The 15,212-nt window shown below is 42.6% G+C and overlaps 1 protein-coding gene across 1 annotated transcript in view; it reads left to right on the top strand.

The window, feature by feature from the left end:
- The first annotated feature begins 2,464 nt into the window (after positions 1-2,464).
- DPYD (dihydropyrimidine dehydrogenase) overlaps positions 2,465-15,212 on the top strand; it is a 1,322,423-nt gene continuing 1,309,675 nt past the window's right edge. The window contains exon 1 of the mRNA XM_056528554.1: positions 2,465-2,586. Within this exon, the coding sequence (XP_056384529.1) occupies positions 2,548-2,586 (39 nt within the window). The 5' untranslated portion in view covers positions 2,465-2,547. The remainder of the gene's footprint in view (positions 2,587-15,212) is intronic.

Here is a 15,212-nt window from a genome sequence, read left to right as displayed (position 1 = left end):
CGCCATTCTTCAGGCGGAAATTTAAAGCCGATTTTCTGTTCACAAATTCCGCTTTCAAAATTCCGAAGTGTGAATTGGTGAACGGAAACCCATTCATGTGTTTGTACATTTTAGCAAGCGGAATTTCTGCTTGCAATTTCAAAGCGAAATTGCAGGCATAAATTCCGTAGTCTGAACTTATCCTTATTCCCTGTTGCACAAACCTCGCTAGAAAAACAGTGCAATTTATAAGAAAAAATATAAAAATTTTACTGCAAATGATAAATCTCCCCTAATATGTTTCTGAATTTAGGAGTTATGCAAATTGCTGTTTATGGAAATGTGTTGTATGGATGAATATCATGGGGCTCATGGACACGGCCCAAACTGAATCCCTTAGTGCATCATATGACAAAAGGCCTTTTTCAAAATAAAATCTGATTGGTTGCTATGGACAACAGCACCTTCCTCTACACAGGTTTTGATAAATCTCCACCATCGAGCCACAAATGTCGGCTTGCAGCGGCACCACTGAAATCATGGGCAGTCGAGCCGTGCAGACGTTTGCCATCTCATAGGCAGCAATGCAGTCTGTGGATTTCTGCCCCAACAATGTTTATTTTTTGGCTGGACGCCCATTTGCCGACAGAATTCCCTCCCCCGCAGTGCGCACAGAGCAGCAGAACCTCATAGAAAACCATAGAACTCTGTCGGCAGAATGTCCACAATGTGAATGAGCCCTTAGGCTATGCTCACACCACAGAATGTCAGAACAGAAAATCTCTGTACGGACAAGGTGCGGGCAGAATCAGCGGTAGGACCGCACAGGAATGCGCCGTCGCATTGACAGTTATGTATTGTGTGAGGAGTCCGCAGAAAAAGCGGGCAGGTTCATTCTTTCTGTGGACAGCGGAATCACAATTTTTCATGCCAGTAACATCTGGCACGGAAATTCCGCCGTGTGCACAGCGCAGCAGAATCCTGTTGAATATAATGGGACTCTGCGGAATTCCGCATTGACATTCTGACATGTAAACATAGCCTCACTGTTATTTGGATACAGAACCATATTGACAGTCTGTTTCTGTGTTTCTTTATGTTGTTTATGCTTGTTTATGTTTTATATATTTGTTTCTTTAAATTGTTTTTGTTTGTTTCTTTATGTTGTTTCTTTGTTTCTTTATGTTGTTTATGATAGTTTTTTATGTTGTATATCTTCATTTCTTTATATTACTTATACTTCATATCTTTATGTTGTTTGTTTGTATCTTTATGTTGTTTGTTTGTTTCTTTTTTCTTTATGTTGTTTATGATAGTTTTTTATGTTGTATATCTTCGTTTCTTTATATTACTTATACTTCATATCTTTATGTTGTTTGTTTGTTTCTTTGTTTCTTTCCATCATTTGTTTGTCTTTTATGTTGTGTACTTTGGTTTCTTTATGTTGTTTATTCTTCATATTTTTATGTTGTTTCTGTTTGTTTCTTTATGTTGTTTGTTTGTCTTTTATGTTGTGTGTGTTCACTTATTCATACCGTTTATTGTTCATATCTTTATGTTGTTTAGGTTTGTTTCTTTGTTTCTTTATGTTGTTTGTTTGTCTTTTATGTTGTGTGTGTTCGCTTATTCATACAGTTTATTCTTCATATCTTTATGTTGTTTAGGTTTGTTTCTTTCCATCGTTTGTTTATCTTTTATGTTGTGTCATTCGTTTCTTTATTCTGTTTATTCTTCATATCTTTATGTTGTTTCTGTTTGTTTCTTTATGTTGTTTGTTTGTCTTTTATGTTGTATGGGTTCGCTTATTCATACAATTTATTCTTCATATCTTTATGTTGTTTCTGTTTGTTTCTTTATGTTGTTTGTTTGTCTTTTATGTTGTGTGTGTTCACTTATTCATACAATTTATTCTTCATATCTTTATGTTGTTTAGGTTTGTTTCTTTGTTTCTTTATGTTGTTTGTTTGTCTTTTATGTTGTGTATGTTCATTTCTTTATATTGTTTATTCTTCATATCTTTATATTGTTTATTCTTCATATCTTTATATTGTTTATTCTTCATATCTTTATATTGTTTACGTTTCTTTCTTTGTTACTGTATGTTTATTAGAACATTATTACTACTTGTATTTTTCATGCACGTAAACTATATTTCTTCGTTTACCCTTTTTTTTAACTCTCTCATAACTTTCTACAAAATGTTCAATAAAACGTTTTGCAAAAAAAAAATAAAAATAACATGCATCAGAAAAGTAGATAAAGCGATGAAAAAGTAATTTTACTAGTGAAATGTTTGCTGTCCATGCTGCCCCGAGACCCCTCCGCCCCTGATGACTACAGACAGCTGGCTTCACTGATGGTCACATTGAATTCATGAACTTTGGACGAGGCGTCACATGTGCGGAGTCCCTCCCTGCACACTCCTCCCTGCTACTCCACTTGTCAGTCTGAAGTGTGCACTCACTCCTGAGCAGAGTAAATTTACAGACACACAAAAAACACCCAAAAAAAAAAAAAATACTCCAGTCTCAGAACTATCGCAAAAGGCAGGTAACGAATTCCGACAGAATGGCGTGTGCGCTGAGCAAGGACCCGCTGGACATTGAGGTATTGGAAACGGTTTTTCGTCTTTTTCTTGTATAACAGATGTTTGTGCATTTATAATCGCTCCTGATCTATAATCGCTCCTGAAATTGGCGCCGTTCCTGTATATTACGGGAGCCGGGATCCCGCTGCTCGGTGGTAAATTGGCAGGGTGGGAAACTAACGGGAAAGTAATGTCCGGTTATGTTTGCGTTCACACCGCAGGTCCTGTACGTGTAAAGAGAGCCTTACAAGGAAAGACGTAGTCGCAGTGTCAGTGTTTCTCAACCAGGGTGCCTCCTGCTGCTGCAAAACTACAACTCCCAGCATGCCCGGACAGCCTTTGGCTGTCCGGGCATGCTGAGAGTTGTAGTTTTGCAACAGTTGACAGTCCATTTGTTTTCTCTGTAAGTGTATGTTCACAAGACGGATTTCTGCAATTCTGCAGAAATTCCGCATCCAGATGCATTTTGGAGAATTCCGCATTTTATTTCCCGCTATTCACACGGAATCCATGCAGAATCTTTTCTGCAGAGTGTTCTTTAGAAATTTGCAGGATTCCTTAGTACACTTTTAAGGGTGCGTTCCCACCTGGCGTATACGCAGCGTGAAATTAAAAAAATAAATAAGTAGTTTTCCATCAGAGTACCCCTTTTAAAGGGTGCATTCCCACCTGGTGCATGCACAGCATATTTTACGCTGCACAAAATTTGCGGCAACAGTAGGAAATACGCTGCATATTGCCCTATGCGAACAGAGTTTTGGAGGCGGAGCCGCCAATCACAGTCACGCCGACATATGGCTCCGCCTCCAAAACTCACTGCACACATAGGGTTGCCGCCGGAAAGCCCCGTGTGTATACTGAGCGAGGAATACGCAGCGTATTTCCCGCTGCTTCCGCAAATTTTGCGCAGCGTGACATGCTGTGCATAGGCCAGGTGGCAACGCACCCTTTAAAGGGGTACTTCGGTGGAAAACTTAATTTATTTTATTTTTTATTTTTTTTATCAACTGGTGCCAGAAAGTTAAACAGATTTGTTAATTACTTCTATGAAAAAATCTTAATCCTTCCAGGACTTATTGGCTGCTGAATACTACAGAGGAAAACATTTTTTTTTTTTTTGGAACACAGAGCTCTATGCTGACATCATCATGACTACAATGCTCTCTGCTGACATCTCTGTCCATTTTAAGAACTGTCCAGAGTAGGAGAAAATCCCCCTGACAAACATATGCTAAGAGCACTGTGGCCATAATGTCTGCAGAGAGCAAAAAAGAGAATAATTCCTTCTGTAGTATTCAGCATCTAATAAGTACTGGAAGGATTAATATGTTTTATTAGAAGTAATTTACAAATCTGTTTTAACTTTCTGGCAACAATTGATTAAAAAAAAAGTTTTCAACCGGAGTACCCCTTTAACCCCTTAAGGGCCAGGCCATTTTACACCTTAGGACCAGAGCGTTTTTTGCACATCTGACCACTGTCACGTTAAACATTAATAATTCTGGAATGCGTTTACTTATCATTCTGATTCCGAGAGTGTTTTTTCGTGACATATTCTACTTTAACTTAGTGGTAAAATTTTATGGTAACTTGTATCCTTTCTTGGTGAAAAATCCCCAAATTTGATGAAAAAATAGAAAATTTTGCATGTTTCTAACTTTGAAGCTCTCTGCTTGTAAGGAAAATTGATATTACGAATACATTTTATTTTTATTCACAAATACAATATGTCTACTTTATGTTTGCATCATAAAATTTATGAGTTTTTATTTTTGGAAGACACCAGAGGACTTCAAAGTTCAGCAGCAATTTTCCAATGTTTCACAACATTTTCAAACTCACTATTTTTCAGGGACCAGTTCAGTTTTGAAGTGGATTTGAAGGGTCTTCATATTAGAAATACCCCATAAATGACCCCATTATAAAAACTGCACCCCCCAAAGTATTCAAAATGAGATTTAGTCAGTGTTTTAACCCTTTAGGTATTTCCAGGAATAGCAGCAAAGTGAAGGAGAAAATTCAAAATCTTCATTTTTTACACTCGCATGTTCTTGTAGACCCAATTTTTTTAATTTTTACAAGGGGTAAAAGGAGAAAATTTATACTTGTTTGTAGCCCAATTTCTCTCGAGTAAGCACATACCTCATATGTCTATGTACATTGTTCGGCGGGCGCAGTAGAGGGCTCAGAAGGGAAGGAGCGACAAATGGTTTTTGGGGGGCATGTCACCTTTAGGAAGCCCCTATGGTGCCAGAACAGCAAAGAAAAAAAAAAAAAAAACACATGGCATACCATTTTGGTAACTAGACCCCTCGGGGAACATAACAAGGGGTACAGTGAACCTTAATACCCCACAGGTGATTCACGACTTTTGCATATGTAAAAAAAAAAAAAAAAAAATGTTTTACCTAAAATGCTTGGTTTCCCAAAAATTTTACATTTTTAAAAAGGGTAATTGCAGAAAATAACTCCCAAAATTTGAAGCCCAATTTCTCCCGATTCAGAAAACACCCCATATGGGGGTGAAAAGTGCTCTGCTGGCGCACTACAGGTCTCAGAAGAGAAGGAGTCACATTTGGCTTTTTGAAAGCAAATTTTGCTCTGGGGGCATGCCACATTTAGGAAGCCCCTATGGTGCCAGAACCGCAAAAAAAAAATAAACACATGGCATTTTATTTTGGAAACTAGACCCCTCGGGGAACGTAACAAGGGGTTAAGTGAACCTTTATACCCCACAGGTGTTTCACGACTTTTGCATATGTAAGAAAACAAAAACCTAAAATGCTTAGTTTCCCAAAAATGTAACATTTTTAAAAAGGGTAAAAGCAAAAAATACCCCAAAAAATCTGTAACACAATTTCTCCCGAGTACGGCGATACCCCATATGTGACCCTAAACTGTTGCCTTGAAATACGACAGGGCTCCAAAGTGAGAGCGCCATGCGCATTTGAGGCCTAAATTAGGGATTGCATAGGGGTGGACATAGGGGTATTCTACACCAGTGATTCCCAAACAGGGGGCCTCCAGCTGTTGTAAAACTCCCAGCATGCCTGGACAGTCAGTGGCTATCTGGCAATACTGGGAGTAGTTGTTTAGCAACAGCTGGAGGCTCCGTTCTGGAAACAGTGGCGTACCAGACGCTTTTTATTTTTATTGGGGAGGGGAGGGGGGCTGTGTAGGGGTATGTGTATATGTAGTGTTTTTTACTTTTTATTTTGTGGTAGTGTAGTGTTTTTAGGGTACAGTCGCACGGGCGGGGGTTCACAGTAGTTTCTCGCTGGCAGTGTAAGCTGCGGCAGAAAATTTGCCACAGCTCAAACTTGCAGCCGGATACTTACTGTAAACCTCCGCCCATGTGAGTGTACCCTGTACATTCACATTGGGGGGGGGGGGAAACATCCAGCTGTTGCAAAACTACAACTCCCAGCATGTACGGTCTATCAGTGCATGCTGGGAGTTGTAGTTTTGCTACAGCTAGAGGCATACTACTTTGGCTGGGAATGCTGGGGATTGTAGTTATTAGAGATGAGCGAACTTACAGTAAATTTGATTCGTCACGAACTTCTCGGCTCGGCAGTTGATGACTTTTCCTGCATAAGAGTTCAGCCTTCAGGTGCTCCCGTGGGCTGGAAAGGTGGATACAGTCCTAGGAAAGAGTCTCCTAGGACTGTATCCACCTTTTCCAGCTCACGGGAGAACCTGAAAGCTGAACTAATTTATGCAGGAAAAGTCATCAACTGCCGAGCCGAGAAGTTCGTGACTAATCAAATTTACTGTGTTTGCTCATCTCTAGTAGTTAAGCAACAGCTGGAGACACACTGGTTTGCTACTTAACTCAGTGTTTCACAACCAGTGTGCCTTCAGCTGTTGCAAAACTACAACTCTCAGCAGTCACCAACAGCCAACGGGCATGCTGGGAGTTGTAGTTATGCAACCAGCAGATTTACCACTACAACTCCCAGCATGCACTTTAGCTGATTGTGCAAGCTGGGAGTTGTAGTTATACAACAGCTGAAGGTACACTTTTCCATAGAAAAACTATAAGTCCCAGCATGCCCATAAGGGAATGCTGGGAGTTGTTGTGGTCTGCCTCCTGCTGTTGCATAACTACAGCTCCCAGCATGCCCTTTTTGCATGCTGGGTGCTGTTGCTAAGCAACAGCAGGAGGCTGTCACTCGCGTCCAACTGCTGATCTACGCCACCGCTGCAGGTCAGTCCCTCGCCACCGCCGCTCCTGGGGCCCCGATCCCAACAGGGACGTCGGGGATCGGGGTCCCCAGCCGCTGGGGTCCACGTCCCGCACCCGCTCACGTCCTCCGGAAGAGGGGCGGAGCGGGTTGCGGGAGTGACACCCGCAGCAGGTGCCCTGATTGGTCGGCCGGTAAACTGGCCGACGAATCAGGGCGATCGTGAGGTGGCACCAGTGCCGCCACCACCCCTGCTGGATATGGCTGTTCGGGGCCGTCAGAGACGGCCCCGATCAGCCAGTAATTCCGGGTCACTGGAGACCCGATTGACCCGGAATCCACCGCAGATCGCTGGGCTGAATTGTCCAGCGATCTGCGGCCATCGCCGACATGGGGGGTCATCATGACTCAGAAATCAGGACCCGGCAGGACAGGATCTACCTTCCAGGATTCCGCCGTCTATTACCGGATGTGGTGATCGGATTTAGAGCCCGTTTTATCGCGGCTTGAATAGAATCTGAACTGGATTAGACGTGATGGATCCGATGGGCCGTCGCGCACTTATGGGTGTGAATACTGAGAGTTGTGATACGTGCGCAGCCGTCACATCTTGGGACAAGTTTATACTTTACTGGAGACGTGCGGCGCAAATCTGTGCGACAAAAATAATGTGAAACGTATGTGGGGAGATTCATCAAAACCTGTGCTGAGGAAAAAGTGCCCACCTGCCCGTTGGAACCAATCAGATCGCTGCTTTCACTTTGCAGAGGCCCTTTCTTGTTACAAATGAGAGAAGTGATCTGATTGGTTCCAGAAAGTTAAAACAGATTTGTAAATTATTTCTATTTAAAAATCTTAATCCTTCCAGTACTTATCAGCTGCTGTATGCTCTTCAGGAAGTTGTGTAGTTCTTTTTAGTCTGACGACACTGCTCTCTGCTGACACCTCTGCCCATGTCAGGAACTGTCCAGAGTAGGAGCAAATCCCCATAGCAAACCTATCCTGCTCTGGACAGAGGTGTCAGCAGAGAGCACTGTGGTCAGACAGAAAAGAACTACACAACTTCCTCTGTAGTACACAGCAGCTGATGAGTACTGGAAGGATTAAGATTTTTAAATAGAAATAATTTACAAATCTGTTTTAACTTTCTGGAACCAGTAGATTTGAAAAAAATAAAAATAAAAAGTTTTCCACGGAGTGCCCCTTTAAGAGATGCAGGGCCTGAGTTTGTTTTCAGGTTTGGTCAGGGTCCCTTATTTTGTATTTTTGCCCCTTGTTATTCCTTTGTGAATATTTTAACAAAAATAAGACATGTTTTTAACTTTTCCAAACTTTGATCCCAGCTCCCTGTCTGTATTCTCTTCTGATCGTCTCCCTGTGGGCGATCGGCAGCCATTGTGGGTATATACTGGGGGGAGGGGTGCGGATAATATGTTGTTCCGCCATTGGGATCAGTTCTGTCCTGGACATTACCGGAGTCTGATGAGGACGAATCATAAGGAACGCAGGGACCCCGCCGGCCGGAGAATCGCCCTCGCCTGTGACTGCGACACAGAACACAACATCTCCACGGTTATTACAGCGCCATCTAGGGATCTTCTATCCACAGATCTGAAGCAATTCCAGGTGGAAAAGATTGTAACAAATCAATTGACCTGTGAATCAGATTTCTACATCAATATTGGTGGCAAAAAGTGCGAGAATTTGTCCGTAACAAGGACTGGTGGGACCGCACGGAAATGACCACAAACGCCAAGACATTTCCAAGCGGATTCCATGCAAAGAACTGACCTGGAACTAGAAAACCAGATAGAAAAAAAGAATAAATCATGGAATTTTTTTTTTTCTGGTTAAGAAGCCAAAAATGTCTAGAAACAAGAAATATTCAACGTAATTTTCCCTTTTTTTTTTTTTTTTTTTTTTTATCGCTTAATAATTAACTTGCAGTTTTAATCTATGGCCGACTTCACACCCCTGGATCCATTAATAATATAGTAAATCTCCAAGGCTTGTAGAGAAGCCATGGCAGCCAGAGGTGGTGGCGAAATAGAGAGGTAATGGCGCTATCTCCAGCTACGTGAAACATGCAGTTGACCCACAAGCATTTTGTCACTGCAATTAACATACATAATGAATTGTGGAAATTAGAATATGGAGTGTTTTTTAAGGACAGCCTACGACCCTGGCATTTCGCCCTCAGCGAAAAAAATTAAAAATGGAACTTGATATGAATTTAGCCGTTCATTTACATAGAAATCGCTGTATCTGCATACTTAATGGACTTATTCTATCCCGGTGGGATTTGGGATCTAATTATGGCGCACTGTGTTCTGCATTCTTAATCCTATATTGGTATGCAGATTTTACTATTTAATTTTTTATAGATATTTTCAGGAAATGTGATGTAGTAGTTTACAGAGCGACCAAACCTGGAAGTCAGAGCGCCCAAAGTCAAAGAGGAGCCGGAGCGGCGGCGGCGGCGCCCTCACTACTTATCTGTCTGTATTAGGCTGTAACTTCAAAAATATTGTGCAACAAGGGGGAAAATATATAAAAAAAATATATATATAAATATATATATAAAAAAAAAATATATATATATATATATATATTAATATAATATACATATACACACACTCTCTTTCTATGTATTATTCTTATACATTTTTTTTTTTTTATCTATTAATGACCAATAAAAACCTGGGAAAGAAGGACAAATCTGTATAACTTTTTGGCACCAGTTGATTTGAAAAAATAATGGGGGAGATTCATCAAAACCAGGGTAGAGGAAGAGCGGTGCAGGTGCCCATAGCAACCAATACGATCGCTTCTTTCATTTTTCAAAGGCCTTGTTAAAAATGAAAGAAGCAATCTGGTTGCTATGGGCAACTGCATCACTCGTCCTCTACACAGGTTTTGATGAATCTCCCCCAATGTTTTCCACCGATGTACCCCTTTAAGGCTTTGCACCCATTTACCTACCACCTGTTTGTGCTGCTTCGATTGAGTTGAGTCTACTTGTCTGTTCCGTTTTAGATATTCACGGCTTATCTGTAGGATACGTACTAAATGTTAGCTGCTAAGCCCCGCCCCATCTAGGTGGGTGGATTGTCAGCTATTTTATTAGATGGGGACTAACCAGATGGAGGGTCGGGGTTACAGAAGCCGACAAGTTTTGCAATGTTCCTAGTTTCTATAACCCAATTAAAGGAGATGTCCGGTGCGGACTATTCCTATTCCATCCTGCCCGGGCTGCAAAAAAAGAGAGAAAACAAACTTTCACTTGCCTTCCTCCGTTCCCCCGGAGCTCCGCAACAGCTGATTGGTCGGCCGGGCTGTCTGCTTCCTACTTCCTTTAGCCCGGGACGTCACACGGCGCTTCAGGCTATCACTGGCCTAGGCGGGACATCCTTGCGGCCAGTGATAGCCTGAAGCACCGTGTGACGTAGGAACGTATCAAGGTAAGTGAAAGTTTTTCTAACTTTTTATTTTGCAGCCCGGGCAGGATGGAATAAGAGTCTGCATCGGACATCTCCTTTTAAAGGTGAAAGGTCATTATTGAAAAAGAATGCCACAGAGGGCTCCATTGACTTCATAATCTACCTCCATAGGGGTCTCCTACTTTCTCACACTTTTTTCTCATGTCTATCAGCTTTAGGTGGGGTGCTCCCATACAGAAGCGTAACTTGATGATGTGGGGCCCCAAGGCAAAATCTGTATCATGGAGCCCGACTATAATCCTTTAAAGATGTTATAAGCCCCTTAAAGTTTTTATTCCAAACACTTGGAGCGGGGGTCGGGACATCACAGCCATGCCCATCGTCGAGTCACACCACGGCCCGTCAATGCAAGTATATGGGAGGGGGCATGGTGGATACCACGCCCCCTCCCTTTTAGACTTAAATTAGGGGGCGTGGTGTGACATCACGACCCCCGCCGCCCACACCCAGGGTTCTAAACAAATGCCGGGTGCTGCACAGAGATTGTGGGGGTCCCAGCAGTCTGACCACCCTGCGAAAGGGGATAAGATGTCTATGGGTGTAGTACCCCCTTAGGCTCCAGGGCCGGGTGAATCTGATCCCTATGGACCCCTTATGTGACCCTGCATTCATAGATTGGACCTGAACCTGTCTGTATGATAACTCAGATATTCATCCTGGGAGTAAAAACTACTTCTTGTGGAAATGATTCATAATAATTAAATGTGTCTTTATATAAAAGAAAATATCTAATGAATATATATATATATTATACAGTGACCCCCCCCCCCCCCCCCGACCTACGATGGCCCCGACATACGATCATTTCAGCATACGATCACTCTGAGGCGATCACATGGTGAAGGCAGCATCAACATATGATGCTTTTGTATGTCGGGGCCATCGCATAAACGGCTATCCCTCAGCGCAGACTGCTTCAGCTGCCCCCGGATAGACGTTTACGGTGCCCCGTGTGGTCCGCTGACGATCACTTACCTGTCCTCGGGGCTCCGGCGCGTCCTCTTCGGGATCCCCTGCATCACCAGCGCTCTCCATCGTCGTCATCACGTCGCTGCGCACGCCGTCCGGTCATCCAATAGGAGCGATGTGCGGAGCGACGTGATGGCGGTGACGGAGAGCAACGTTCACAGGCAGCAGAGACCTTCCCAGAGTGTCAGGGACTCCCCGGGGACAGTGATGGACGGCGACATCCAGGGCAGCGGTGACGAGCGGTGACGGTCCGGAGCGGCCTGGACACGTGAGTATAACCTCCAATACCAGTGGTTTTCAACCTGCGGACCCCCAGATGTTTCAAAACTACAACTCCCAGCTTGCCCGGACAGCCAACGGCTGTCCGGGCATGCTGGGAGTTGTAGTTTTGCAACATCTGGAGGTCCGCAGGTTGGAGACCACTGTCCTATACTTTACATTGCACGGATCCCTCAACATACGATGGTTTCAACAAACGATGGTCCATTTGGAACGGATTACCATCATATGTTGAGGGACCACTGTATATATATGTGTGTTTGTATGTGTATGTATGTGTATATATATATATATATATATATATATATATATATATATATATATTACAATAAAAACCTTCAATAACTGTAAATAGTGAAATCTTTGTATCCAGCATCAGGTTCTCTCATATTCACCGTTTTCCCACAGGGGGTAGAAGACGGTCCGGACATAAACTGTGTGCCCAATAAAAGACCTGAAAGTAATACACAATATAAAAGAATATAACATTTCAAATTTGCAAAACAATAATCGGGTTATCTGTTGAGAAAACACACAAAAGTAAAATGGCGAGATAAAATGTGACCTTCAGCGAAACCGCGGCAGATTGTGAACTCTATATAACAATTTTACAAGCCTCCTCCGCGGCTTCCTATTCATGTGTGTGATTGAAACGCTCGATGACATTTCAATGAAACTATTGTCTTTGAAGCGCTGAAGTCAAACAGAATATCACATGCCTCCCCGCGCCTCTAAATGTTATCGCTGATATCTGTCACATTCTACCACATGGTGGACACGGAGCGCGCAACTGGAGCCGACACCGTCAAAGAGCAACGTGCCGGGAAATAGACGTCGGATCTCAGCCGAGGAAACTTTACTTTCCAAAATCTGTAATAGTTTCTAAGGAACCATTCACACTATATACATTCATCCGTTTTAAAGATATACCGTATTTTTCGCCATATAAGACGCTCCGGCATATAAGACGCACCCAATTTTAAATGATGAAAATCTAGAAAAAAAAAAGATTCTGAACCAAATACAATGTAAGGAGGTAATACTCGTGTGTTCCTGCCGCTCCGGACCGTCACCGCTGCCCTGGATGTCACCCTCCATAGCTGTCACCACGTCCCCAGGGTGTCCCCGTCGCTCCGGAACGTCTCTGCTGCCCGGTATCCTTGCTCTTTGTCGACGCCATCACGTCGCTATGCACGCCTCTCCTAATGGATGACGGGACGGCGTGCGCGACCACGTGATGACGATAGAGAGTGCCGGCCATGCAGGGGATCCCGGCACGGAGCAGACACGGAGGCAGGTAAGGTCCCTCCCAGTGTCCTGTAAGCTGTTCGGGACGCCGCGATTTCACCGCGGCGGTCCCGAACAGCCCGACTGAGCAGCCGGGTTAGTGTCCCTTTCGCTTCAGACGTGGCGGTCAGCTTTGATCGCTGCGTCTGAAGGGTTAATACAGGGCATCACCGCGATCGGTGATGTCCATGTATTAGCCACGGGTCCCGGCCGTTGATGGCCGCAGGGACCGCCGCGATAGGACAGCGTTTTAATGTGTATTTGCCGTATAAGACGCACCAACTCCCTCCCCCCCCAGGGGAAGAAAAAGTGCGTCTTATACGGCGAAAAATACGGTAATGTTCCATTTTGAAAACCCTGAAAATTGGCCGTTACAAAATCCCATTATATAGTCTAAGGGATTTTTACATTATCAGTTTAAACCCGTCATAGCCCGTTATTAATAAGACGTTATTTTGTGACGGGAGAAAGAACGGAAGAAATAGTGCATGCAAATAACATCCGTTATTAATAATGGGCTATGATGGGTTAAAACGGATAATGTAAAAATCCCATAGACTATAATGGAATTTTGTAACAGCCAATTTTCAGGGTTTTCATAACGGATCTTTAAAACGGATGAATGTGTAGTGTGAAAGGGGTCTTATGCATTTATAAAAAAAAGTTTTATAATGTTTTTATATGATTTTATAACAAATTTTTTTTTTATTATTATTTAGTAACACGTCTTGCTGCAGCTTCTTCAGGTGGTAATTTTAGACAAAAAGAAAAAATAAGCGTCTTTCGCTTGACAATGACATCTCTGATACTCAACAAGGTTTACTAAACTAAAAGCAAACACTTTTTTTTGTAATATTTGTATATGTATTTTTTTTTTTAAGCGTGTACCAAATTTTTCGGACAGATTTATTGTGTATTTATTTAATTCTGCACTGAGCCCAACAAAGCGGCTCACAAAACAGTCACAATGTCCAGATCAATAAAGTCACGTGCGATTTTCCCATAATTGTGCAAATGCTTTATTGCTTTGATTCACTCAGGCCTTCACTATTATAACTCTTTACTAATAGTCCGATGACTCCTCCCCCCCCCTATATGTAATCTTTCCTATTTATACTATATGGCTGGAACATTGTATCAATAAAAGCACTTTATTATTATGTCTAGACAAGAAGAAAATACAGAAGCCAGCACTCACCATTCAGGGGTCACTTTATTACTTGATATGGTGCAGGTGCATCAGTGGGCAGGGTGGAGAGGGCGGGGTATCGGGACAGCACTGTTTTGCGCGTCCAGGACGCGCAAAACAGTGCTGTCCCGATACCCCGCCCTCTCCACCCTGCCCGCTAATGCACCTGCACCATATCAAGTAATAAAGTGACCCCTGAATGGTGAGTGCTGGCTTCTGTATTTTCTTCTTGTCTAGAATACATGAATGCCTTATAGCACTGTGTACCGCCGCTATCAGGGGGAGGGGGGTGGGGGTGTGACCCGAAGCTCAGCTACCTATCCAGGTGATATTGGAACCCGATTACTAGTGGTGGAAGTGCCGGTGTCAGACTTTTCTCATTTTTGCATATTATTATTATGTCTCCGCCCCATTCCTCGTAGTCTGTAAGCGCTCACGAGCAGGGCCCTCATATTTAGTGTGTAATATTATGTCTGATACTTGTCTTTATTTGGATGCCCAAAATTGTAAAGTGCTGCGGAATCTGTTGGCACTTTATAAAAAAATATTATTTATTATTATTATCATTATTATTATTCACCAAGAGGAGGAAATCCAAAACCAACCATATACATTACCCAACAAGTAGACTGTTAGATGTTTTTCTTTCACTTTAGATCAGATTTACCCATATATGGAGTTTATAAACCTGACAGTCTTAGTAAATCTGGACCTCTGGGTTAAAAACCTGCGCCAAGTAAATGGAGGACAATCGAGGAGCAGAGTATTTTCCAACACGTAACATAAATGAGCATACGTGATATCTGTTTCCATAACTTAAAGGGGTACTCCGGTCGAAACCTTTTATATTTTTTTAAATCAACTGGTGCCAGAAAGTTAAACAGATTTGTAAATTACTTCTATTAAAAAAAATCTTAATCCTTCCAGTACTTATTAGCTGCTGAATACTACAGAGGAAATTATTTTCCTTTTGGAACACAGAGCTCTCTGCTGACATCACGAACACAGTGCTCTCTGCTGACAACTTCTTCCATTTTAGGAACTGTCCAGAGCAGCATATGTTTGCTATGGGGATTTTCTCCTACTCTGTACAGTTCTTAAAATAGACAGAAGAGGTCAGCAGAGAGCACTGTGCGCCTGATGTCAGCAGAGAGCTCTGTGTTCCAAAAAGAAAATAATTTCCTCTGTAGTATTCAGTAGAATAACTACTGCAAGGATTAAGATTTTTTTAATAG

Source organism: Hyla sarda, chromosome 6 (genome assembly GCF_029499605.1).
Source record: "Hyla sarda isolate aHylSar1 chromosome 6, aHylSar1.hap1, whole genome shotgun sequence".
Taxonomy (NCBI): Eukaryota; Metazoa; Chordata; class Amphibia; order Anura; family Hylidae; genus Hyla; species Hyla sarda.
This window is presented reverse-complemented; position numbering and strand designations above follow the sequence as displayed.